This window comes from Centruroides vittatus, unplaced genomic scaffold (genome assembly GCF_030686945.1).
Source record: "Centruroides vittatus isolate TY-2023 unplaced genomic scaffold, ASM3068694v2 contig_854, whole genome shotgun sequence".
In the NCBI taxonomy this organism is placed as follows: Eukaryota; Metazoa; Arthropoda; class Arachnida; order Scorpiones; family Buthidae; genus Centruroides; species Centruroides vittatus.
The window spans coordinates 877295-905112 of NW_027122558.1; the positions used below are offsets into that span (position 1 = coordinate 877295).

A 27818-nucleotide genomic window follows, 5' to 3' on the forward strand; every position below is an offset into this window, starting at 1 on the left:
GATGATGACGTCATAGTACGTCGTATCATTTTCGTGGCGGTTTTTTCGAAGAATCCATTTGTCGCTTAATTGCTTCCACCGAAAATTTTTATAAATGTATTTATGTAATAATAAAGCGAACAAAAGGAAATATCGAGCGACGAAAGTATTAACGTTAATATCTATGACAACAAAGAGTTGAAGAGTGGAGCCAAGCGGGAGGAAGTGACGTCTTGGGTAACCAGATGAAATATTCCGGAAAAAGTTACGAGTGTTACACGTGGTGTCGATCGCTCCTGGTAGCAGTTAAGCATTGTTTATTCGGTTTTTAAAGTGACAAGATGGTACGCTGCAAAGAAAATCTACGCGAAATCAGTAACGAGGAACAAACATATTTGGATTGTGTCGACGGAAAAGTACTTCGACCGGATGATTCTTCGGAGCGTAAATTTTATTTTACAACGTTGGAAGTTGTCGGGATTATTTGGTCGATTATAACTTTTTTATTTGATACCGTAATGGATATCGTGGTAGCTTATTTACATTACACGAATGGAAATATCAAATATTTCATTCTGACGACGATTTTTATTATTGTTCCCGCTCTAACCATGACGTGCTTTAGTATTCGTTGGTACCTACAAGATTTGAGAATATTGGAAGAAGCTAAAATACCCAAGCCTTCTCGTTTAAAATGGTTTGCTCGTTGTGTTCTACTTGCATTCCAATTAGGACCAGTTCTGAGGTAATCTATAAACATATTTGGTGATAAAGTTTCGCGTCAAACCTCGACAAAAACCTTTCATATGCAGCCTTTTTTTATGGAGGTTTGGTTGTTATTTAAGAGGCCGTCCATAAATTACGTAAGGCCGATTTCGGCCATTCTACACCCCTACCCACCCCTGTGTAAGAAACCGTAATATTTTCTTCGATCCTCCCCTCCCCTTCCCTTCCCTATCTTACGTAATATTTAGGCATGATTTTGTAGAAATATTTTAACAAAAAATAGGTCCAAAATGTATAATTATAAATTAGTTAATTAATATGTACAATACTATTATTTATAAAAGACTGTAAACAAATTTAAAAATATAAAAATTTAATGAATTCGAATGAACAATTTTTTTTAGAACTTTAATTTTTTTAGAACTATTTTTTTAGAACATTTTTTAATTATTAAAAATCTTTTTATTATTATCATTATTAATCAACGTCATAATATTCATTTTTATATTAATTTTAATTTTCACGAAAGGACGGAAAAAACTTTGACAGATTGACTAGCTAGTGTACAGTACATGTAAACAGAAACGCTAGTGTACAGTACGTGTAAACAGAAACGCTAGTGTACAGTACGTGTAAACAGAAACGCTAGTGTACAGTACGTGTAAACAGAAACGCTAGTGTACAGTACGTGTAAACAGAAACGCTAGTGTACAGTACGTGTAAACAGAAACGCTAGTGTACAGTACGTGTAAACAGAAACGCTAGTGTACAGTACGTGTAAACAGAAACGCTAGTGTACAGTACGTGTAAACAGAAACGCTAGTGTACAGTACGTGTAAACAGAAACGCTAGTGTACAGTACGTGTAAACAGAAACGCTAGTGTACAGTACGTGTAAACAGAAACATCATACAAAATAAAACAAGACAGAATAGAGAGAAACCACATCTGTTACCATATTGATTACATCTTGGCCAAGGCCAAGAAAATAAACTACATGCTGATAAAATGTGCTAGGTGCACCTGGGGACTAAATCATAAAGGTTGTAAAACTCTATATAATGGGGCAATACAAGCAATGCTACTTTATGCGGCCCTAGCGGGGGTCACGTAAGTAGTAAAAATTCAGTAGCAAGTAAATTACTCTCTCTTCGAGGACAGTTTGCCATCAGAATTTCAAAGTGCTGCAGAACTGTTTCTACTAATGCCTTTTTGATACTAGCAGAGCTCCTTCCTTTGCCATTATGTATTGTAGAAAGGTTCTAAACTACTACATCAGAACTACAGACATCGAGGCTCGACGACGGTCTCTACTCGTATCTACGGCTGTTCGTATGCCACCACATTGCAATTACCCTACTATCTCTGATCATCACCCTGTAAACGACGTTATCCCCAGGGTACATTTGGTGTCATCTGCTTCCTTCATGGATAACCATGCAGACATTAATATCTACCCAGATGGGTCCAAAAGCCCCCTTCGTGTCGGCTCAAGTATCTGTATCTTCCTCCAAACTGACATATTTTGGGCAAAATATGTTAGAAGGTACAGATACCCCCACATATCAAGCTGAAGAAGAAGCTGTCTACCAAGCTGTTCAGTGGGCCACTTCACTACCAAATAAAACTCTGTCTGTCAACATTTACAGTGATTCTTAGTCTGTCCTAAAAGCTCTATTAAATCCCAATTGCAATAGCAATAAAATCACATATATGTAGCACCATATTAAAAATCTTGTAAATAAAATAACATTTATATTTGTTTCTGGCCATACTGGTATTCTAGGAAACTGAGGCTAAGTCAGCTGCAAAGGACACTAACTGGATTACACTCATATCTTTCTCCCACATAGAAGCCTTAAAAATTATATTTGTGACAACGCTATGCAAAAGTGCAATCAACAATGGTTGAGCAGTAAAACTGGTAGAATAACAAGATTTTATTTTCCTAGTGTTGAATGCAGGTTCTCATCACCACTTACAAGTTAGAGATTTAACGTTTGCTACTGCTCAACTTTTTACTGAGCATGGTAATTTTAGAAGCTACCTGGCGATGTATAACCAGGCAGAAACTGCCTCTTGCTTTTGCTCTACAGAAAATCTAGACACCATCGATCGTATGATCTATCATTGTCCAATTTACGATCAAGCTAGACTTCTGAAATTAGAAATCTTTACGCTTGGTTTCAGATGGCCATGTCCACTCGACATGCCTATTCAGAAGCCACTGTTTGATGCTCTTTACAATTATCTTCAAAATATATGGAAGAAAAGACTATAATTTCTGATTTCTAGTTTTACTTTTTAGTTTTCATAAACCGAATACTAATTTTATGCTTACTTTGTATCATGTATTTTCGTTTATGTATTCTTAGTGTTATACACCCATAGGTACTTATTCTAATAAAAACAAAAAGAGAGAGAAACCACCACACGGCCTTTCTCCCATGATAAAAAATGTGTAGAGCGTAAGTCTTCTAGCATAATTATTCTATCGCGTTACACGTCACGAGCATTCTTAATAGAAACCGCCAAATTAAAGCCAAATTCAAAATTCCACCACTCAATGAGATTAAAAAATAAAAATAAGATTATTACGTCAGACAAGATCTATTACCCCTTACCCCTGAGTAAGAAATCATAAGAAATCCTTGACCTCCACCCTCACCAAAATACCTTACGTAATTTATAGACGGCACCTAAGTGCAGTTAGAGGAGTGTAAAGTTTACATGAAAATAAATCATCTAACTTATTTTACGTTTGTTTTTAGGATACAAATTGTTTTTTTTTTGTTTAAGGGATGGAATTAATATAATACAACACTGCATTATAGTAATTTTTGTGGAATATAGGCTTTTTATACAATATTTAATTAATGTATATTGCTTAAGACATTGAGGGATCTTCTCACTTCCAATAGTGAGTGGTGATGATGCTGGTGTTGTTCTAGGAGGGTGGAGGTGTAACAGGTGTTATCTGCATGTTTTGTCGTGAAATTAACAAATTAGCAATTCATATTTAAAGCAACTCCACAGTAATGGTCGCGTCGTTGTGCACGTCCTATCTTGGTCAAGTTCAATTGCTAATTGGCATTTGTGATTATTTTGTACTACATGTTAAATTAATTTAATCTTTGAGATGCCAAAAAGAAACGGTATGTTTACCGACGATTGAAAAATCGTATGGACAAAATAAAATACGAACCGTGCTTTTCAGAATTTTTGGTAACTCGCGGTGGATGTTCGGACATTAAAAATCACTTGAAATCTGCAAAACGTAAGGCAAGGCTAGTAGCAATAGGAATTTCTTCAAATATATTGTCATATTTTAAAGGTACCGATTTAAGTGACAAAGAATTTTTAAAGAAAGTTCACACTAATGATAAATATTGATAACTTCTTAATAATAATGTATGTTCAATTGAGTTGTTAAAAATTGCTTTTAACTGGTTTTTTGTTAGCAACTTTTTATATAGCCTTTTCAATTGTAGGTATTTATCCTAGTAGGCTTTATTTTCTGTTGTGAGTATTTTCTCAAAATTGTCCCAATTTGAGAAAAAAATATTATGGTAAGCCTAATAATAATCGGTATTCATTTTTCTGACTTTGAAATTAGTAAATATCGTATCAATAGTCAATTATTCGATAATGTCGAATACCACTACCGGTATTTAGATCGACCGAATTCAGTTTACGGTACGAGTTAGACGGGAGATTATTACAAGAAGAATATTTACGTGGGTAATTATTACAGGAAATACGATACTTCAAAATTAAGTATTAAGTGTGATAGTTTAACTTTTTTTAGCCTTATGTAAAGTTTATTTATTGCTTTAAATTTCATAAAAAACGATTTATTGTGTCATTTTTATCAAACTATCAAAATATATAGGGTCAATGTGGGTAAATATGAGACAGTCTGAAAAATTGGAAAATATGAGACAGTTGTGAAGTTTGACTTAATCTATATCTGATCTGTCCTGTACTAACACAAAGTTTATTTAGTGCTTTTTAACATATAACTTTTCTGAATAAAAATGACTAGTTTCGTCGAGTCTTTTTAATTTTTAAGATTACTACAAAAATAAGTGCAAAAATTTTTGTTGGTTCAACTAACTTTTGCTCTGTAAATGTCTGCAAGAGACATGGATATTTAATCAGAAATTTGTATGTAGTATATAAATGCAGCTTTCAGCTGCTAGTTGTCCTTATTGCATATATCATCTTTTGTCTGAGTTTTGTGCATTTCAAAGTGAGATAGAAAATGAGACACACCATAGGTAAAAAATGAGACACCAGATTTTATTTACCAGTCATTAATTTCCATGAAACTTTTTTTTTTATTTAAGTTCAGCTCGTTAATATTTTTGAAATGTAATAGGTCTACACCTAATTTAACCTTAATGTTAATACACAGAAAACAACAGCGCTATAGTTTATTTTCTTCATTATTTTTATTCCATGCGAATTAAATAAATAATCAATTGTTCCTAAAATGTTTTATTTCGGCGTGGCCTATTTTATTTACACTAGGCTAGTTATGTAAATTTTCTTTAATTAGTGGTAGGCTTATTACTTTTTCTATGTTAATATCTCTTTTAATAGGCCATTATTTTTAACAGGCCATTGAATAAAGCTTTGTTTACTATTAATTTATTATAGGAGAGGAGAAAGAGAAATAGTTTGTCTTCTGCCGAAGGAGGACACGGTGCATCCGAAATATTTGTATTTACTAATTTTCGTTATACTGTATTTTTCCTTTTCCTTCCTTTCCTTTTCTCTTTTCCTCTAGCCTACTGAATTATTAACCCAATTTAGTTATCTTTTTATTCTTTAAACATTTAATTTAGGCCTATACCATATGTATTTACTATCAGTAATATAAAATAGTTGGTATTGTAATATACTTTGTTCAAAACAGTTAATAAAATCACATAGGCCTAATATACTTTCTGATCCTTCTGATACCCCAGGATGACAAATCAATGCTATCTCCAACCTATTAATCGGAGTAAAATTTGTTCTAAAATTTGTCACCTCTTCTGGGCACTTCCTCAGGCATTTGATAAATGACTGTTGTGAGCTGTATATTGACCTTCAAACGTCCCTTTCGAAGGTGTTCGATTATCTAATTCCCTGAGCGCATGCGTTTTTCCGTACTATAAATCTTCAACCCGTATAACCGCTTGACCTCCTAACGGTAAAAATCTGAGACAATAAATATAATTACATGCTATCTTCCATTAAGAATTGCCACGCTTTAGAAAGGGACATTTCCTCCGTAAATTTGATGCTCTTATCTTCGCACTGCGCTTTAAAAATTTCCATGGCCTCTAAAATTTTAAGGTGGTTTTGATGCAGGGTGGTAAGAATGACACGCACCCTATCAAACTCCGCTGTGATGTCAGGGTCTGTCGCTTAAGTCGACAAGGCTGTTGTGAACTTACTCTGTATTATGTCTGATTTATGCTCCTTTAATCATACCTCCAAGGATCTCTTTGTTGCACCCACATACACCATTTCGCTATTACGTCTTCCATCCATAACAGGGACTTTGTATACGCCCGGTAACCTATTAGGGTTCGGACGATCTTGCCCATTCCTCAGTAAGCTGAAAACGGTACGACACCTCCTGTATGCAACCTTAAAATTTTAGAGGCCATGGAAATTTTTAAAGCGCAGTGCGAAGATAAGAGCATCAAATTTAAGGAGAAAATGTCTCTTTCTAAAGCGTGGCAATTCTTAATGGAAGATAGCATGTAATTATATTTATTGTCTCCGATTTTTACCGTTAGGAGGTCAAGCGGTTATACGGGTTGAAGATTTATAGTACAGAGAAACGCATGCGCTCAGGGAATTAGGTAATCGAACACCTTCGAAAGGAGGTTTGAAGGTCAATATACAGCTTGCAATGGTCATTTATCAAATGCCTGAGGAAGTGCCCGGAAGAGGCGACGAAAACGTTAGCGAATTTTAGAACAAATTTTACTCCGGTTAATAGGTTGGAGATAGCGTTGATTCACTTAGGCCTAGGCCTAAGTGATTTTATTAACCATTTTGTCTTAAAATTTTGTTTTATTTTACACTTTTATATTGTACACAACTACAGAGTAATTTTCAATGATGAATAATTAATCTTATCTACTTACTTCAATTAAAAAGTTTCATGTGAAAATGTCAAGAAAATAAGCTGTACAAAAAATCATTTAAAAAAATTATATATCTTGGGAACTAAATATCATGGAGCAATGTTTTATACAAAAATGTCTTGCATTTAACCTGCAGTTCTAAACATTAGTTCTTTCAATAAAACTATCTCAGCAACAAATAAAGGTGTAGTGTGGTGAATTTAACCTGCAGTACCTGATTATTAACCTCCCTGTTGGCATAGACAAGTCCTTATGGTGATATAATGGGTGTCTCATTTTTCACCTCTTAGTGTCATATTTTAGCTTTTGAAGGTAAAATATGAGACAGGGAAAAAAGTTTTTGCTCAACATTTCTCATACATACAGAAAAAATGAATACTCCATTAGATTTTAACACCATCTGTAGACCTTGCCATGTATTTCTCTTTGTAAAATATTGATCCTAACAAATGCTGTTACAAAAGTTTGAAAAGTGTTTCATATTTACCCACATCAACCCTACATGTATTTTAGTAAACATTAATAAAGTAAATTTGCCTTGTATTTTATAAATTATTTGAATTAATGATGATTGGTAAATTTCTTAATTTAACAATTCTGTAATAATCATCAATAATTAATTCATGTATTTTCTTAACAGTTCATTATAAAACCAAATCACAATTTTTATACCTTGTTTATCCAGATAATTAATTATATTGTAATTAGTAATACGTGTCGATAAATTCTTTTATATTGCAGATATGTAGATTCTCTAATATATGGTTTAAAATCTCGGAAAAAGAAAGATAAGGCTACCGAATTTTATTACCAAAGAATGCTTTTTGAAGATACCGATGCTGCTCTGTTGAGATTATTTGAAGCTTTTATGGAAGCTGCTCCTCAAGTAGTATTACAGATTTATATAATTGTTAAAAAAACACCACATGACTCGGATGAGACTTTAACTGGTAAAACTTTTAAAATTTTGATTGTAATATCTAATATTTTAAGATATTTGATAGAATACTATTGAGCAGTGTTTTCTGAGTCAGTTTTAGCTGGTCAATCAGTTAAATATTTCCTCTGACTAGTTAAAATATCTTATATTTATTATTATTTTTAATGCTAACAAGACCATATAGTTTGTTATGTTATTGGGTGCCATAGAATGAACATGTTTTTTGTCATCATTAACAAATTTCCATACATATTGTCGGCTATCTTTAGAGGTCCATATAAAATTGTGTTTTGTGGAAAAACACTAAGAGATCCTCAAAAGTCTGTAGTTTTTACTAGAGTTGTTTCTAGTGTAAGATTGTCCATGGGGAGGAAGGGGGAAGTTAATTCCTCTTCTTGTCAGAATGAACTAGGGGTACATGCATAATGTGGATGTGGTTGTCAACACCAAGGTCACCTGTACATAGAAAGCTGTTTATTTAGAAGATAAGGCTTACATAATTCTGGTCAAAAACTTCTCTGACAGAAATAAGGTTTAAGTTTAGTGTATGGTTTACTGGTTATCCAACAGTGATCGGTCGGCCCCAGGGCAGACTGGCCGAAAGTCGGACGTAGTTTGGCAGAATGAAGACGAAGTCTGAGACGATAGGGAAACCGACACAGAGGACAAATATATTGAGCAAGGGCAAGGACACCATACTTTGTCCTTGAATTTTGAGGTTTTTAAAGGATTTAACCCCATTCTTAATTCTTAATTTGAAAGGAACCAACCTTTCCTGTATCCAAGTGAAATTAGATGACCAGATCGGGCACAGAAAGGTTGCTCTCTGTTAATCAATTTTATAGCATCGTTCAACTTCTGCAAGTATTAATCAAACTTTGAAATTTTCTCTTGTATCTCATGTAATGGTATTTTCTTTTCTGACATCTAAGAAATGTTTAATTAATGTTTTTATTACTTACAATGTGATTGTTTTTCTTTCTGAGAATGCTACATTTTTTTTGTTTATTTCCAAATTTTGTCATGTCTATGAGCATTAGTCAAACTCAATTTTTCCAATTGACATTCTAAACATTCCAATCTGTTAGTTTGCATCAACTTGTGACCTCATGGGGTCAACCATACTGTTTATTTCATACCTTTGCAACATATCTATTTTACATATTTTCTTTTAATAAAATATCTTCTTAAATAAATCAAATCTTTGTACATTTAATGAGGAATTCAGACTCTGTACAGAACCTCACACTAGCATCTTAAAACTTTTATAAAACTTAGCTTCATCTAAAACTTGCACAACAGTTAAAGTAATTTTTTATGATAACTTGTTGTATTATTGTATTGTAAGACACCTTGCTTTAAAGCATTTTGCTGTATAGGGCTTTGTTAACTTAATATAGTGTTTTTCAATTATATTCATGTTCATTATTTTTAGTATTTGCCTTGCCTGAGATTTTCAGGATTTTTTTTCACTTACTACACTCACTTTTGCATAGTTTTTTAAATCTAGTGAATTGTGCATGTAATAAATGCTATGTAACTATGCATTCAAGCATTCATACACACTGACAAGTAATAAAAAGGTTGCAATTCATTTTAAGACAATTATTTGCTTCACAGCAGTGATATGAAATCTAACCTGCTGTATTAACTACACATGCTCATAGTATATATTTGGATTAGAAATTAAAGGGAAAAGTACAATTCATTAAAACAAGACACTAAAAAAGTACAATTGTTTATTTAAATAACAAATAAACTTCTCTCAAAATAAATATAAAAACTCTTTCAAATAAATTTAGCCTGAACATAATTAGATATTAATATTTTGGAATAAAAATTTTATAATAATACCGTGTTTCCTCAAAAATAAGACCTAATAGAGGTTTTGTTGAATTGCTAAATATAAGGTCTCCCCCGAAAGTAAGACCTACCAAAGCTTTCGTTTGGAAGCATGCCTGCCAAACAGAACACCAGAGCATGCAGCTGCAATTCTTTTTAGCCCACCGCCGCCGTCCCCTACCTTCATCGTCCGTTGCAGAGCAGCTGCATGCAGGACACGAAGACCATCACCTACCGCCAACCCCGACGTTCTCTTCCGTGGCCATCACTTGTAAACGTGCAGGCAAGGCGTCGAGAGGCCCGTTGCCTGCCACCATACCGTACGCCATTCCTGCCGTGCCGTGGTGAGCTCCCCTCGGTGGCCGGAAGCCGTCATACCGTACGAAAAATAAGAGCACACCTTTGAGAGCAAAAATTAATATAAAAGACAGTCTTATTTTCGGGGAAACAGGGTAATTACATTCTTTTAATATTTAAAACTTCAATTATTATTTAAAATAACCCCAAAAGTATGTTTATAATTTATTAAAATTCTAATCATATCATATTCTAGTACAAGTAGGTAGAATGGCATAATTGAAATTGATCTGATTTAATATAATATTAATACATTTCATTATGCTTATATTTATAGTACTAATACAAAAATCTGCTAATGTAATGTTGTTGTTTTGGGATAGAATTTTGTTTAATAAAATATTATGTTTATAATATATTTAATGAAGATTTCCTGAACATTAATAATTATTTAATTATTAAATACTCAAGTTGTTGTTGTTTTTCATATAAAGACTTAGTTTTGGTATAATAATGCTATTTTAATAATAGTTGTGGAATAGTTATCAAATAAATCATATTATTAATCGAATATAATTAATAATTGTAAAACTCCATATTTAATATTTATTATTATTTATTTATTTTTACAGTGGTAGCTCAAGGTTTATCAATTCTGGGATCTCTGCTTTCTCTTTCGTGGGCTTTGGCATATTATCATCGTGTTTTACGTCTGTCTCTTCAGAGCAAACAAAATATTTCTTGGACGGGAACAATTCTTCAGATATTATGGCATTTTTTTATAATTTCTGCACGAGTACTCAGCCTTGGTTTATTGGCAACTTTGTCCCCTGTTATCCTTGGTGTTGCTTGTTTCTGTCATTGGTTAATAATGACATCTTGGATTATTTCAATGAAAACAAGATTTTGTGATACTAAGTAAGTATTTTTGCTTAATTTTAGAATAGAGAAAAATGTTTTTGAATAGAAAATCTCTTTCTTTATAAAATAAGACGATCAAAATATAATTGTACATACAAAATTATTATTATTCAGTATCAGAAAAAATAGTTTAAAATTTACAAAGATTTTTTTTTAGTTTCTCTAATAAAATTTAAATACTGATTCTATGTAGAATAATTATTTAAATTTTATTATGTAAGTAAACAGCATAAAATCAAAGTTTAAGAAAAATTATATTAGATATTGAAAATATGGCAAACTCCCCGAAGAATTAAATTAAATGATTATCTCAAAGAATCAATTGTTGGAGATATACGAGGTTTATCAAACTGTAATGGTGACTCCATTACATTTTGATAAGTCTAGTATATCCCCAACAATTGATTCTTTGAGATAATTATTTTATTTAATTTATTAGAGGCAAGAAGCTTACAACTATAACCCTGAAGAATATTTAATGAGTTTGCATTGTTTTAAGCAATAAAAATTTAAAATGATATAATTATTATTATATTTTATGTTAAACAACTACTTATTTGTCATATAAGATAACACAAACTTAAGCATTTGCATCCATTAAGGAAGGCCCAAACAAGAAACTATTTATATTATATATTTATTTTTAAATATCAAGTCATTGTTTTGGTAAATACCCTAATTTTTGGCCATAATAACAACAGATTCTAACTTTTTGATGAATGTGTTCCTAATAATAGGTACAAAACTCAAATGTATGAAAATCAAACATTCACATTGTATGTTACAGACGAATTCCATTTCCAGAGAAACTAATAAGAAAAATTATAAAATCTTTTTTGGAATTATTCAAATGTGATTTATACACTGGGAAGGGAAGATTTGTAAAAATTTTGCGACAGACATGATGAGGTGAAGGGTGTTAGTAGAATGATGATAACCTAAAGATTTTCAAAAATTTTCCTATTTGAAATAATTTTTTACCATTTGATAAATGATTACACAGCAAATTCTTGCTTATTTAAATAGTTACACTTTAGTTGTAGCACTACACTAAATATGCTCTGTTGTAAACACACTGTTAATTAGCAATAATTACATTTGTTATATTGTAGTTGACTGAAGAGGACTGTACAGTCAAAATGCATTTTGGTTTAGCAGTAGTATAAATGTATCAATAAACTAGTAACTGAAGTGTGATTAGTCTGTTTTTATTGGTCTTGTAACCAGAGTAATATAGCATAATTGGAATATAGACAAAAAAAGCAAAATATGTTAATATTTTGCTTTAATGAATTCAACTTAATTTTAAAGAACAGCAATATTTATATTCATCTTATGTGACTTGTAAGCTGAGGTTGTCCTGGATCAAGATTATCAAAACTGTTTATTATTCTATTAAAGATTTGGCTACTTGATGTAAGCACTTCAAATATTTGTAATGTGCTAGATCTTAAATGAAAATTCCTATTAAGAAAACACATTTCACAAATAATCGATCATGTCAAATAAAATTTAATTTATAAGTAATCTATTCAATAATTCTTTTACTGTGTGCAATTAGTGCTAAGTAATGGTGGAGGTAAATGTTACAAATATAATGATTACATTTATAATTGAATGTTAGATGTTTTTGATATAAATATTTATTAATTGAATCAATATAAATAATAAGTAATTAGTAAATTAAATGCTTAGCTTTACATTAATTATTAATAGCAATTCTGTGATATTTTGATATATTGTATGAATAAGTATATAATTTTTTTCTGTAGATTTGAAGAAATATTTTACAATGCAGTATTGGGTGTAATTTTCATCTTTTGCTATTTTAATCCAATCGATTCGCCGACAAGATTTCGGTACACGATTTATTTCGTCGTCACATTCGTAGAAAATGCCATTATAATAGCAGTATGGTATAATTATGTTGATCCTTTACCTTGGTTTTATTTGCTTGCCATTTTGATTGTTGTGCTTAGTTTCATCATTGGCACTTTCTTCATGGTAAGTGATAAAATCTGTTTTATTTTTGTAATATAATAAATATCTATATTATTTTGATTAAGCAAGCATATAGTTCTCTCTTATTGAAATTTCAGTGTATTAAAATTTAAGTCCTTGAAATTTTTATTCTAAAGAAAAATGGATTTTAAGATCTGTTGAACCAAATGATTAATTTATGCCATTAAAAATATTACTATTACATAGTATGCTACATATATAATTTTCCTCTATGTAACAAATACCAATTTTTCTAATCAGTTTAATAAAGAACAAGAAAAAACAAAAAGTTTTAAGTTACATTAATATATTACTATTACACATATAAAAAAATAAACAAAACTAGCATTCTAAAATACATAAAATGATAACTTATATGGTAGAGTTTTTATTGCTCAGTAAACAATAGTTTGTATGTATGTGTGTGTATATATATATTAAAAACAAGACAAAACATAAATATATATGTATATTTTAACAACTACCGAAAACAAGGTATACTTAGTAAACAAAGTGAATGAAACCAATCTCAAGCATGATTTTACACAAAAGCAAATATTTTTGACCTTATAACACATGCCTCTTAACACATGGATGACAATTCCTTTGTTTTAACAGCTGTATATGAATTGTGAAGCTCAGTAAGCCTGTTGATGCCTATTTAATACAGTCAAAGACATTTGCTTTAAATAAATGCCACCTTTAACTATCCAGCAAATTGTTTAATAAATAAAAATAAAAACGTTTTCAACCGTTTTTAACGGCCTTCTTCGGTTAACAAAAGAATACTAAAAGTAGAACGCAAAGAATTAAATATGAAAAACATGAACTGCGCTTGCGTAAATACAATTAAGATGCGCATCAAGATTAACCATAAATAAATTAAATAATATATAGTAAAAATAACATAAAAAATATAACATAAGAAATAAATATATATAACAACAAATACATAATAATAAAAAACATTGTCGCAAAGGAATAACATCGTATATATCGCAAAGGAATACTATTATTTTTGACATTTGCTCGTGTCAAATATAATAGGAGATTAGTTTCGTTTGCTTTGTTTATATATATTAACTGTCTACATAAACTTTGTATAGTTGAAAATTGAGGAATCTGCTTAATTGGGCCAAGTCCTGATGTGTTTGAATTTACTGGAATACACTGTATTTGAATAAAACATCAATTAAATTTTTATACTGAGTAACTAACATTTGGACTGCCATGCACATTACATATACAATAGTAAATACTTTATAATTTCAATTTTTAAATGTTTATTTACAGCTTATTTCATGAATCTTGACTGGGCTGTAAAAATGCACAGTAGCAGGACCATCCTATTTACTTAGTAGAGGGAACAATTGTTCGACAAATCTGTGACAAGGTCACTGTGTGTTAACAAAACAAAGCTCTTCGACCTTATGAAACATTTGAAGCTCTAACAGAGTATTGTGCATTGCCCGGCCAAGAAATATGAAACGATCTGTACTATTTTCTTCATAGTAAATAGAAAACTAAATATGTATGTTATTAAAATACTTTTTTAATTACAATTGCATGTATTTATTTTAGGTTCTTTATTATTTGATTTTTCATCCAACTGGAGAAATATCAATATGGAAAAAAACTAATTATATTCTTGACCAAAACAATGAAACTGTTCCCAAGAAGAAAGATGTTTATTCAAATTCTCAGATATAAAAACAATTAAACAATTAATTAAAAGAAATAATTTTTATAAAGTTATGTTAATTGTTACAAAAATTTTACAAATTTGAAAACTAAAACTTTACATAGAAAGTTTGAGGTTTAATGTTTTTAATGCTATCTTAAAAAATACTCTTAATTTATTGTGTTGTAAGAAAAATACTTACTTAAAAAGTTGTGTTTAAAGTAATAGAATTTAATATTTATTTTTATGTAAATGCTCTTTCTATTATTATAGCTTTTTACATATTAAGTTAGTTTAAGTATGTAAATATAACTGTCATTAATTCATAAAGTAACATATGATGTTAGTTGTGACTTAACATGCTGTATATTGTAAATACTTACGAGCATATGGAACATACAATGTTTAACAAATACAATGTAATATTTTTAGTTTTTTAACTATTAAAATGTTTAAAATGTAATTTAAGAATTTAATCATAATTAATGATTCTAAAGATAATACATTTTAGTACCTGATTACCATTTGATTTGAAATGTGATTTTGTTTTTCAGAAAGAATATTTTTGAAATGTTTTCCGACATGCAAATGTATTTTATATAAATAGTTTTATAAAAGAAAATTAACTAAACTAAACTAATAGAAATATTTTGTAGGAAACTTCAATATGCATTTTTATATAATTTTTGTGCACTATTTTAATACATAGAAAATGGATTTTGAGTGTATATTTTTTAATATAAAAATTACAAATTGTATGCATTTATAGCCATATAAACATATTTAGATTGAAGAATATATATATATTTTTAATACAAATGTGCCATTATTTGATTATTAAATACAAGCACTTCAACTTTTGGATGTAGTGTGCTTAAAAATTTTTACAAATGTCGAATGTTCAAAATTTGAGAAATAGAGTTGCATGCTGTAAAGAGGGTTCTGTTCCTCGAGAGCCAAAAAGAAATATTATAAAAATGAAATATATTAAAGCAGAAAAGTTTGTTATATAATCACTGTAAAAAAATATACAGTAACCTTGATTTAATGAACTAATTCCAGCAGGAGATGGCCATTAAAGCTAAATATAATAAAATAAAATTAAAGCTTTTTATATAATAAAGTAAGTTTTTTGAATACATTTGTTAAACTAACTAATTTGTCAATTTTTTGTTTTTACTTACATGATATGCTTATGTAATTAACAGTGAGTACATAGAAGAAGTTTAATTTCACAGAAAAGTTTTCTACATGAAATCAAAATAAACAAACAGACATTTTTGGAAAATACACTTTGTTCCAAAGAGTGATGACTTGGATTTGAAAAATTAATCTTAATTTAATTATATATAAAAATAATTTTAAAATTAACAGTGGGTTAATTTTCATATATTGCATACAGACCAGAAATTTTGTCCATTAAATCAAGGTTTTTACTACATTTAAAATAAAATATAAAACAGACAATTAAAATTAAATTTCACAAATTTCAATGTTACCAAAACTGTACCATCATATATTAGCTAGAAATCTTTGTTTGTTGACTGAAAAATATACAAAAGTATGAATTTGGTGTATGAAAAGTAAGTTAACAGCATCAAAGTAGCATTAACAAAAAACAAGTGTCCAAAAATTGAAGGTTGCTTGTATTTGTTATAAGTAACCTCATTAATTTTTGAAAAGACTTTTTAGCAAATAAGAAATTAATTCACGTATATTTTCTCTAAGACTGTGTCTATAGATAATTTCAACGAATGTAATTTTTATACTATGTAACTTTAATTAATTTGTGTGTATAGATTGTCTGAAGTTATTCTATGTTATATTATTTGTGGTATTTGGTTTTGTGCATTTTCCTGTCGGTATTTAATTTGTAAGTTGACGTCCGGAAAGCCGACGTCCAGATTTTGAATAGCTCGACTTTTATTTTTTGAATGCCTTTACTTCCGAAGAGGGTCTAAAGACCCAAAAAATATTCACGAATGTTCTTATATATTATCTATATAAAAATAGTCTACGTAGTTGTTTTTATTAACGTACGAATCGTACGCGAGAAGATATTTTTTAGTATGTCGTTATAATTCCAGACGATACGTTACCAATGTGCCTTCTGAATCGTAGATTTAAAATTTAAGAGATTAAAACTTAATTTAAAAAGTTTACGAAGTAAATGTAAATAAGTTAAGTAAATCAAAGTGCTTTCTAGTCTGCTTCGTAATAAGGTACTGTACAATAAATTTATAAAAATTTTAATAAGATTTGAATTTCATTTTTAAAATGAAATTCAAAGCCATTTAAATAAGAAAATTTAGAGCATTGTTTCTAAAAAATCATTAAAGTTTGCTCTTTTGTATGTATTTGTTACAATAAAGCATGATTTTTATAAGAATAGAAAATTTTGAAAGTTTATATTCGAATAAATTTAGTTATATAAAATTTTTTTACTACAGAAAAAATAATTTTGTATGTTATATTTAACAAAAAAAGAATGGAATTTTGATGTGTAAAAAATCATACTGTACAAAATAAATTGTATAATAAACTTTTAATATGTATTACTGTCTTTAATTAAAACTAAAAATATGAAAGTAAAATTTATACAGATTAACAATACTTTTTTCTGCATTTACCAAAGTGTGACTGTTAAGTAGTGGATAGTTACTTTTACTTAATGATATGTCAATTGTTATATCTAAGAATTTTAGTTTTTTAGTATTTCTTTAGTTTTACAAGTACAAAAGTAGAACGTTCATTATTGTCGCTAAAAGATATAAATTAATACATTAGTAATATAATATAAAAGAACTTAAAATATAATTTGCTGCAGATTTATATTATAGGGATGGCCAAACTATATGAGCCATATACTGTGTATAGTGAAACCTGTTTTTAGGCGGGGACAGCGACGCATCAATATCATTAAAATAGTATTTATGTATAACCTGTGTACTGTGTATGGGATTCTACCCACCTGAAAAGTCAGAGAAAATCAAGTAAAATCAAGGATTTTCATTAGTGTTTGGAAAGTCAGAAAATTTTTCAAAATTGTTGAAGAGAGTTCCTATCAGAATGGAGATATTATTGTCACTGTAGTGAAGATTTGACCAGTTAAGAGCTCGAATGGTAAAAATTGCTGCACTGCGGGTGGAGCCCGAAGCCCCGCGAGCAAAACCGGCAAAGCCGCAGCCCGTGCCGTCCGGAGAATTACTACCGTCGGTGTAGATGGCAACATCGTGGTTATCAAATGCCGAGTAGCTTTTGATAACCATGATGTAGTTTAATGATGTTGAGTAAAATATTAGGATTGCGTGTTGCTGAAATGTTAACAGGAGTTTCAAGATTATTGGCCAAAAGGGAGGCATTCTTTCTCGTTACATCAATACCACGTTTTAAAAGAATTTTGGGAGTCAGTAGAGCCAAGTGCAGATCGATGGGTGGTTTTTTGGTAATGAGTTGTAAGCTAATGGTTGGGCAAGTACTGTAACCCTTGGCAATATGAAGCAGGGCTTGCCGGTTAGGCGACAGAACACGTGGTCTTCAGACCACAGTATACATAAAAAGAAATCCAACTAAATACGATCGACAGAAACAATTAGCTTCACTCTAGAAACACCGTACACGTAATCTCAAAATGATCCAAAATGGCGACTGCCGCGAAGAATCACGATATCGTGATGCTTCGCAGACCTTGGAAACTTGAGCAATACAGTGCAGAATCAACAAATAGTTTTACGATTTTTTGTTTATAGCGATTTTTATTCGGGTCGGCGGCAGAAAATTCAGTGTTTTGTTAATTTCTATCAAATATGTCTCTTTTTTAAAAAAAATGAACGCGAAAGCTGTGCCATATAGCTTCTAAAATACTATTGCAAATAAAATTAAGAGGGAAAGCGTTGGATTATCGCTCAGAAATAATAATTACCCTTAATTTTATTAGAGAAAGTAAAAATATATTTATTTTGAAATAAAGTTTTTGGTAATTATTAAAAAGAAAAGTACACAGTGGCCACCAGGCGGCGTAGTAATCGTTGTTTTGATTTTGAAACACGAGGCAGTTTGTAGTCGAACAGTGACATTCTTGTGCTGTAAACACGAACAGTCGAGTGTGATAGGCGAGTGGTGTGAACTTTCAGTGTTATATATTTTGATTATTGGGTGAGTTTGTTCTGGTCTATTTTTTTTATGAACGTTTCTGCATATTATCGTTTAACATGGAGCTAGACGATTGGAATCCGATGGAAGAAGATTATAATTCTGTTTCTTTTAATTCGTACGACAGAGGACGAGGTCAGGGGATACCGATTGATCGTCATCCATCGTGGAAAAATTCGGGACATTCTCGGACTATTACTCTCTATGTAGGTAAAATACCTATACAAATTAATAAAAAAGGCTTACAACTCCTGTTTTCGAAATACGGAAAAGTATTACGCGCCTATCTTTGTTATCCAAAACATTCAGAAACGAACACTGTTTATGGATTTGTAGACTACGCTACGCTGAAGGAAGCGGAAATGGCTATAAGAGAATTGGATGGCAAACCGCCTCTTAATCTTCGAGTATCGTTCTACAAGTCTTCTAAAGAAAGGCAGGAACAACAACTTATTAAAGAAAAAGAAATGAATGATTATTTAGAAAAATCTTTGTCGAAAAACGGTGATCTTATGAAGACCGGTGACGACGTCGCCGTCGCGAACGAAGCCTCGAAAGTTAAAGGTGCGGACGTGGGAACATTTTTCTGAAAAATACCGTGGATGGTAGTCTGCGAAATCTTCCGGATTTCAAAATTACTAAAACTAAAAATAATGCAGATGTAGAGGTGTGCTATGAAAATCCAGATAATATGAAAGAAAGTAACTCTATTTCTCCCAAAGCATCAAATAATAAAAAGTGTGAAATGCAAGAATTCCACAATAATAGAAAGACAGAAAATAACGACTTTAGAAGAGAAGCGTGTGGAAAAGATGATGGATTTCTTCCAACTTCTTACGGGCAAGGTAGAGGATCTTTGACTTCGGCAGGAAGAGACACTAAATTCTCAGTTTCACCTAAACATAATCAATTGTTATCCTCACGTGGACAAGATAATGGATTTTCACTTTCACTTGGACGAGGTAAAGGATTTCAAACGTCACTTGGAAGAGGTAGGCCTAATGGATTTCCAGCTTCACACGAATGTGATGGATTTTCAGCATTATCTAAAGCAGACAGTAAACAAGTTTAAACTCCTCATGGAAAAAATAATAAATTACCTGAATGTACATCATCTGTTAATAAACGAAATAAGATGTCCTTAGGATATATTAATCATGCATCTAATGTATATAGTCAAAGTTGTGATAAGTTATCAGTCTCTTCAATCAGCTAATCATAACGGATGTTAACTTAGCACTCTTCGGAATCGTGTTCCGCCGGGTGTTTCCTTGTTTACCTTCGCACCGCGCTCGTTATTACAAAATTTGTATAACTTTCTCAGGTTCGAACTCGATCAGGTTCGAACATAAATAAGAATTACGTTAATTTTTTGTTTTTATTTATTAAGTTAAAAATTAGCTAATTTAAAAGTTATTTTAAACAAAGAAGAACAAATACGAAAACAAGAATTAAACGTTCCCATTCATTTGTACTTTGTACTGTATTAGGTTTTATTTCACAATGATCTTTTAGTAATTCCTGCATTTATTACGTTAACATTAATATGGAGTATGTTAGATAATGATATTGAAGGATAGGGTCGAGTAGCGAATATCGAAACACTGCAGTGAACCCTGGTGTATCCAATTTTAAAAACATTTGGTTTGACAAGTGAGGTGTCGACACTACCACGAGACCGTCCATTAATTACGAATAGTTTAATTTTATGCTTGTAAGAATAAAATTGCATGGAAACGAGCGAATTTTATTCAAAATGTTACTCAAAATTGCAAAAGCTGAAATTTATGCCAATTAAAACTTTTTATAACGATTTTACTAAACGGCGTTCAGTAAGGTGATGATAATTTAAAATATATTTTGATATACCATCGATGACGTCATCGTTTCGTTACATCATTGTTTATAACATCAATTTCCTCTACAGCGATTTAGCTAAATTGTATGATTATAGGCCTACAGTAACATATAAATGGACTATCTATATTCATTCCCGTTTTTATTCCGAACAGTTTGTAGATATCTATCCTTTCCGAATATTCAACCGAGGCAGTTCTATCACGGTGTGGTAGTCACATACCGCGAGGCCCTCCGTTCCATCTATAACAGCGGTTCCCAACCAGTGGTCCGTAAGAACTAAAATACGGTCCGCGAAAGATTTAAAACTTTTATTCTTTTTAAATTATTATTCCCACATTGATACAAACTGAATTTAATTTTTACTAAAAATGTTATGTTTTCTATATATGTTATAACAGTTTTGATTAAAGTTTATTCTTTTTAAACCTTGTGGTCCCTGCTAACAACAATGAAATCAAAGTGGTCCCTTGTCAAAAAAAAGGTTGGAAACCGCTGATCTATAAGGAGATAGCCCGATGCACTAAGCACAGAATTCTAAGGAGTGACGAAATTGTAGGGTTTTAGAAGAACCCTACAATTTCGTCACTCTTTAGAAATGAAAAAGACTCCATCGAGAGAAAATAGTGCCTCGGCCGAAACAACTCGAAACAGTGGCGTAGCGAACATATCTCGCGCCCGAGCACGACACTTTATTGGCGCTCCTTCCCCTCCATAAACATATAGTTTGTCTTGGAGACCATTTGAGCGCCCCCCTGCGAGTGACGCCCGGTGCATGATACATTCCCTCGCTACGCCACTGACTTGAAAAGTTAGAAATGTGCAAAGCCTTGGGAAAAGGACGGTAGTTAACTTCGAGGAGACAGAATCTTTTTATGCTTTCTATCGGACAATATGTGTATCACGACGTGTGTTGCAGGACGACATTCGGTCACACTACTATTTCGAAACCTTAGTCACAGCGTGACGTATTTTCCGAAAACTTTCGAACTGCGAACACTCCGACGCCAACAATTTTTTTTTTTTTCGTTTTCGGTAACATTCTGAAACAAAATTACGCTTTTATTGCCTTTGACCGGTGCATTCCCTACAAGTTTTTAACAGAAGGGACGTAAAATTATCGTTACGCTATTCCTTACGACGTTCCGAACTGTAGACATAATTGAAATGTCGTGCACAGATAATCCCTGGTATCTGAATTATACGAAATTGAAAGCTTATTGAATATTTGTAGTAATGACTTAAATGATTTATCGTAGAAATTTCGACGTAATAAGTGACGCTCTTGATGCGACGTAATACTCAACTAACAATACTTTACAATTGTTCTTTTTCATATTGTTTGTAGCCGAAATAAATATGATTTTTATTATTGTTTCTTTTCAGAAACTTTTCAGCAAAATTCTGTTTCGGCAAGTCTCACCGAAGTAAGTAATCCTTTGTTTTTGTTTATGTAATTAATATTGAGTATAAATTCTAATAGAGCATCGGCCCGAAACATATTTGCGTCTTCAAGTTAAGATATTTATGCTAGTGATGTAAAGAATATTCGGTTACTACCCGGTATTCGGCCTATTTTTCGCTATTCGGCCGAATACCGAATACCTAAAAACAGGAGTATGAAATAACAAAAACACAGTAAATTAATCATTTTGGTAACTAATTAATGCCGAACATTAAATTATCATTATTAAGGTTAGTAAGAAATAGCATCTAGCTCTAGTATTAAATTATTTCGTAATTAAATAATATAGCCTTTATCTAGCCCGATATCTTGTGGCATTGATGGCGTGTAGGTTAGAATGTATCGGGCATTAATATTATTGTTTAGTTAATTATGTTATATTCGTATTCGCGTATATTTTAATATTTTTTACGATATTTTAAAATGATTTAGGAAAAGTTTTATCGAAACTTATCGTATTTAATGAAATAATTATTTATTTAGTTCTAGAAGATGAGTAACTAATATATAATTTATTTTATATATAAAGCAAAGAATGAGCATTTCTCATTATATACAAAGATAACATTTGAAGTCGTGTTAATTTTAAAAATATTGACAAAAACGATAGCAACAAAATATCACCAAACTTCATAAATAGAAACCCCCAATAATATATTCGAACTGTTCCACAACCGGGGAGAAACTAGACCATATGTCCCCACTAAAGTATATCCTTAGGGCACTATTCAGTCTACAAATACGTAGTGCTTAATTAAAGAGTTAAAAAGATCGATTGCAAATAAAATAACTTATAAGTTATAACTTACATCTAAATACTAACAACTGCCGAATCGTATCGGGCTATTTACGGCTATTACATAAATTATAAACCAATTTGGCACTAGAGGTAGACGTTAGGCTCCATCTTATTAACTTTAATAATTATAATTTAATTAATTAATTTAAATAATTTAGACCTACTGGAAGGAAAAATCGTTACGACAGCGGGCCAATAGAGAGCAGGGTGCGCGATCCTTGCCATAATACCATAGACTAATTATGGCAAGACTGGCAAGTTCTATGGGCAAACTTGTTCCGCGCATTAACGCTTACGCAAATACTTGCTGCTAGCGCCACTCTGTGACCGCCGCGTGAAAACTACTTAAATTTAACTTCGTTTATGTTGTGAATACGTGTGGTAGAAGTAGAAAATGAATTCAAGATCTTGGAAGACTGCAGGAGTTAATTACTGTTCAGCTGTTAATTGCTCAAATGCTCCAGGGAAACAACATCATCTGTCCTTCTTTAGATTTTCTAAAGAAAAAGACAGGTAAGATCATGTTTTTGTTCATGAATGACGTTAGGCTTAAGGTTTAAGTTTATTTAGGTAGTCCCAATGTCGGCGCTTTGGTTAGGTTAGGTTAACTACATTTTTAGTAGATGTTTCCATTTTTTCTTTAGTTCAAGAACTAGCGTGAATCAATAACAAGCGATGTTAATTAATCTTCGGCCCGAATTTGTCAAGAGCACGAACAGTCGGAAGCGCAAGCCATCGGACTATTTAGGTAAACTTTAACCAGGCTTAAGGTACTGTCACTCGTAGGAAGAAACCAGTATTCCTTCTAAATTGCCTGCAATTAATTAAAAGTGTCATACAATCCATTCATATGCAGCTCCATTTTATTTATTTTTCAGATGCCGCATTTGGGTCCAAAACACTCGACACCTAGATCTTTTAAATAAAACAGCAGAAGTGCTGTATAAAAATAATTATCTTTGTGTTGAGCATTTTGAAAAAAACCAATTTATGAATTCGGCAAAGAAGAAATTAGTTTGGAATGCAGTCCCAACAATTTTCAATATACCAAACTTTCCAAAATTACTGACTGGAAAAAGAAAACCACCGACACCTCGTTCTGATTTGCCAAAGAAACCAAAACTTGCACAAAAAACAACTGGGCAAATTCTCCCTCAGTTTAAAGAATGTTGTTTTAAAGTAGAAGCTGAGGAATCCCCTGTGGATTCAGGAGACCTAAATATCCCTATAAATTCAAAAACTGTTACTCTACCTATTAATTTAGAAGCTCCGGAACTTTCTGCAAATATTGGAGTAATTCAATGTAACAATTCCTTGCTGTTGCCAGCTTCTTCTCAAGACGAAGATTTACCTGAGAAATGTGTTTTGTCCTACATTACAGGGTGTGTTTTGAGAAAAGCTTACAAGATTCACTTGTGTAGCTTTTGTTTAACAGGTTCACAAAACCCTGTGCTGTCTTCTTATCATCAGATATTTACCCATTTTAAATCATATACGTATGAAAAAGGAGATTTTGGAAGTTTAATTTCACCTCGCGATGAAGTCTTACAGTTCATGTCACATTGTGAAACTACTTTTGTGCAAGAGTTTAATGCGAATATGCATAAGAAAGGAATTGTGTCACATTTTAAGGATAATAGAACTAAACAACTTTTCTATGAAAATAAACGTCTGCAAAGACTTTCAAGATTTACTGGTAAAATTGTATATACGAATGCGTTTATATTATGCTACAAAATTTCTACATCAGACAATATCTACTACAACAAAGGTCACTTCAATTTCCACCAGTTCCAATTACTCGAAACTTTGTAAAGTTTTGCATTTGCCTTGTTAATTACAATGTCATTACAATTGTAATACAGAGAAGAATCTGCCTATCATTTCAATATAATTATTTAAGTTTTAAAATATTTTTGCATTTGTATAATCTGTACAATATTAAGTAAAACATTTTTTAAGACGAGTATTTTATTCACAAGTTTTTTTTTACAAGTTTTCAGTTTACTTGAGAACTGCAAATACATTAAAACTTCATAGTATTTAAAAAAAAATACAATATGAATAAATCCGGCATCGTTTTGCTTACGAACCATTATTGTAGTTCTAACACGCCATGTTCGTGGCGGTAGTTATCGCGCGGCGTCCGCTTGAGGACGCGATGGTCGGTTCAGTCAACCTTTCCGTTCTATTAGCTTGCCAGTCTTCCTAGCTTCGCTAGGTAATTAGTCTATGATAATACGATTTACATCTCCAATTTACGCGCGTTAATCAAGCCGAATATTCGGCCATTCGGCCACACTCCTGGCCGAATATACTATTCGTTACATCACTAGTAATTATATTGACAGATTTTCAGACATAAAATCTTTAGAATTTTTATCGCTTTTAGATGTTAATAATTTTAATATTATGAAAAACAATTTTTCCAAGCGTGTTTTAATTCTTTAAGTTAAGTAAATTTTATGGGGAATTTTTTGATTTATCTAAATTACGTAGCGAATCGCAATATTTATATTCGTGTCCGGACTATATTGACGAGTAACTCTTAGACATAAAACATATTATAATTAATGTCGATCCGAACAAAGACGTACTAAAAGAATATAATTTAATTCAGTTTAAAAAAACATAGGTGAAAGTCGTTTGTAGTCGGAAACCCATTGTTTATCAAACTGCCAGGCAGAAACCGTAAATCGCGGAAAGAAGTCGTCCTACGATCGGTGGAAGATCGAATTCGTCTTCGATTTTGACTTTTCTCGCGCTCCGGGTAAGAGTCTCGTTACGTTTAGTAACCAGGGACCGACCACTCGGGAAGCATGATTGAGGGAGAACGACCAATCAAATAGACGAAAGAAAGAACGGAGATTGATATAATCCCCGACAATCGAGGACACCTGGCACTCTGTTAACGTTCCGAATAACCAAAACGCCGTGTGTCAACGCGGCGTTTGGTATGTCAAAAAAAAAAAAAAAAAAAAAAAAAAACAGTTTCTCGTCTATTGTGCCAACCCGTAACGCGTGCCACTTCGGACTTAGACCGTGTCCCCGACGCCAACGGACGAAGTCTCCCGTACAGACTTGTCAATGCCACTGTCCCGGGGCCAGTGGTGATATTCGAAATATTTAACAAAGGGTTCGCAAGCAGAAAAATTTTCCCCAACAATCACCGACAAACAAAATGGAAGTTTTGGCTAGAAATAAATACAATACCTTTTTTATTGCGGTATATCTAATAATCAGTGGCGTATTTGGAACGTAAGGGGCCCTGGGCGAAGACCAGGTAACAATAGTATATTAATGATATTGACTTTTTTTTTTTAGGCAGAGAAATTTTTCACCCCGAATAGACAGATGTCATCGTCTCTCGAAATACAATATCCTTTCTATTTCGCTGTCCATAGCCCGACACGTGTTCTACAGCCATCTTGTATTACCTCGCGCGCGAGATTGTGGGATCTCTCTTATGATTGGATCTAATTTCGAGAACTCTCTCGAATCGATCGCGATTAAACCTCGTTTCGGTCGACATTGAAACGGTCGAGAGAGATTGCACCAAGGCATGGTCCCCGACCTCGCTCACAATGAAATGCTCGGTGCGAACGGGGTATGAGGCTCTAGTTTAGTAGTGTTACAGAGTATAATACGTATATTTTAATATATTTTTTAAAGGAAACAAAACTACTGAGAAATGTTACGTGTGTTTAACAAGGTTCGGGAAACTGAAAATTTTACCAACGGGTTTGGGCGAACCTGTGCGAACCCGCTGAATATCACCACTGCCCGGGGCCACCTTCGATCGACCATCGAAGAACCACATCGACGCCCAGGACGTCCGAACGGTTGATTGTCCTAAAGCAAACTATTTTGTACATAGTGTATGTTTATTTTATGTTAAAATAAACGTACACTATGTTTTTGTCAGATACTTGTCGTCTTTCTCTTCCGCCACCACGAACGTACGAATGGAGCCTAGACCAAGGGTCGGCAGTTTGTCAAGTGAGAAGAGCCAAATTGGCATGGAAACAGGATAACAAAAGTACCAGAGAGCCGCATCGAGGCTTAAATGCTTGACCGATCGCCGACCTACTGTGTTGAAAGACGCCCCCTAGTGAGCGTTACAGGCATTCCGTGACAATAATAAATTCTTATTACAAATATACTGAATTATTTATATTGTTATTGGCTATTGATCAAATGAATAATCATAATTTATACTGTTAATGTAAATAATAATTTATATTATTAATTTAGATGTGCGAAATACGATAACGACAGGGCCGTTGCCTTGTTGCCTTTTTGGCATAATGTTTCATGGACAGACGTCGGACGGACAGACTCTCGTTCAATGGGTTATATATATAGATATGCTTCAAATACTACCACTCGCATGCGATTCATATTGATCAACGCAAGTGTCGTCATGTGTGGACGGGCTAAAGAGTGGTAGAGAGTATGCCGTACGAGTCGAAGTTTGTTCGGCGGCTCTATCTCATAAACTGGAGTTATAAGGCTGCTTGAGATGAAGTGAAATTGGTGGTGTACTATAGATTACCACCTATGGAATTTCAGGACTTTGATTATATATTTGAACTCAGGGGACCGAGACGAGTTCAACGGTACCCTATTTTTGGACCGGAGACGAAAAATAAAGTTATCATACTTTTTAAGTTACCATACTTTTTTCATGCTCTCACGAAAACGGCAGCATAGTTGCTAGTACTGCCATCTTGCGGTAAAGTCTGCAAACCATGACGTCGGACTACGGTCATCTCCAGGAGGGTTAAACACGCGATACGAGAGCGGAGAGAGCGACGCGACTTCCGATCGTCGCGCGATCGCCATTTCGATTAATGTTACTTATGGCAGCGAACGTGGCGGCCGTTCCCACTGTTCGTGCTCCCGACTGACCTCCCGGAGGGGAGCCTCCGGCAGGCCGCCATGTGCTAAACCTCACTACTTATTGATTCACGGTAGTTCTTGAACAAAGTGAAAAAAAGGGGAAAACGT

At 32.4% G+C, this 27818-nt stretch overlaps 2 protein-coding genes across 2 annotated transcripts; both read left to right on the forward strand.

The window, feature by feature from the left end:
- On the forward strand, positions 1–14564 carry LOC136982532 (XK-related protein 7-like). Its single transcript, XM_067279026.1, has 5 exons — positions 1–724; positions 7595–7803; positions 10565–10850; positions 12626–12857; positions 14436–14564. Exons 1-5 carry the CDS (start codon positions 321–323, stop codon positions 14562–14564), a joined length of 1260 nt encoding a protein of 419 aa, XP_067135127.1. The 5' UTR covers positions 1–320.
- Positions 14565–18746: 4182 nt separating this feature from the next.
- On the forward strand, positions 18747–19277 carry LOC136982533 (nuclear cap-binding protein subunit 2-like). Its single transcript, XM_067279027.1, has one exon. The coding sequence runs from the start codon at positions 18747–18749 to the stop codon at positions 19275–19277; it is 531 nt and encodes a 176-aa protein (XP_067135128.1).
- Positions 19278–27818: the final 8541 nt, after the last annotated feature.

Excerpts from the sequence above, each read along its gene's own strand:
- LOC136982532 (XM_067279026.1), top strand. The coding sequence starts at position 321 with ATGGTACGCTGCAAAGAAAATCTACGCGAAATCAGTAACGAGGAACAA. Across the intron at positions 10,851-12,625 it reads ACAAGATTTTGTGATACTAA|ATTTGAAGAAATATTTTACA; the intron begins GTAAGTATTTTT and ends TTTTTTCTGTAG. Across the intron at positions 12,858-14,435 it reads TCATTGGCACTTTCTTCATG|GTTCTTTATTATTTGATTTT; the intron begins GTAAGTGATAAA and ends TATTTATTTTAG.
- LOC136982533 (XM_067279027.1), top strand. The coding sequence starts at position 18,747 with ATGGAGCTAGACGATTGGAATCCGATGGAAGAAGATTATAATTCTGTT.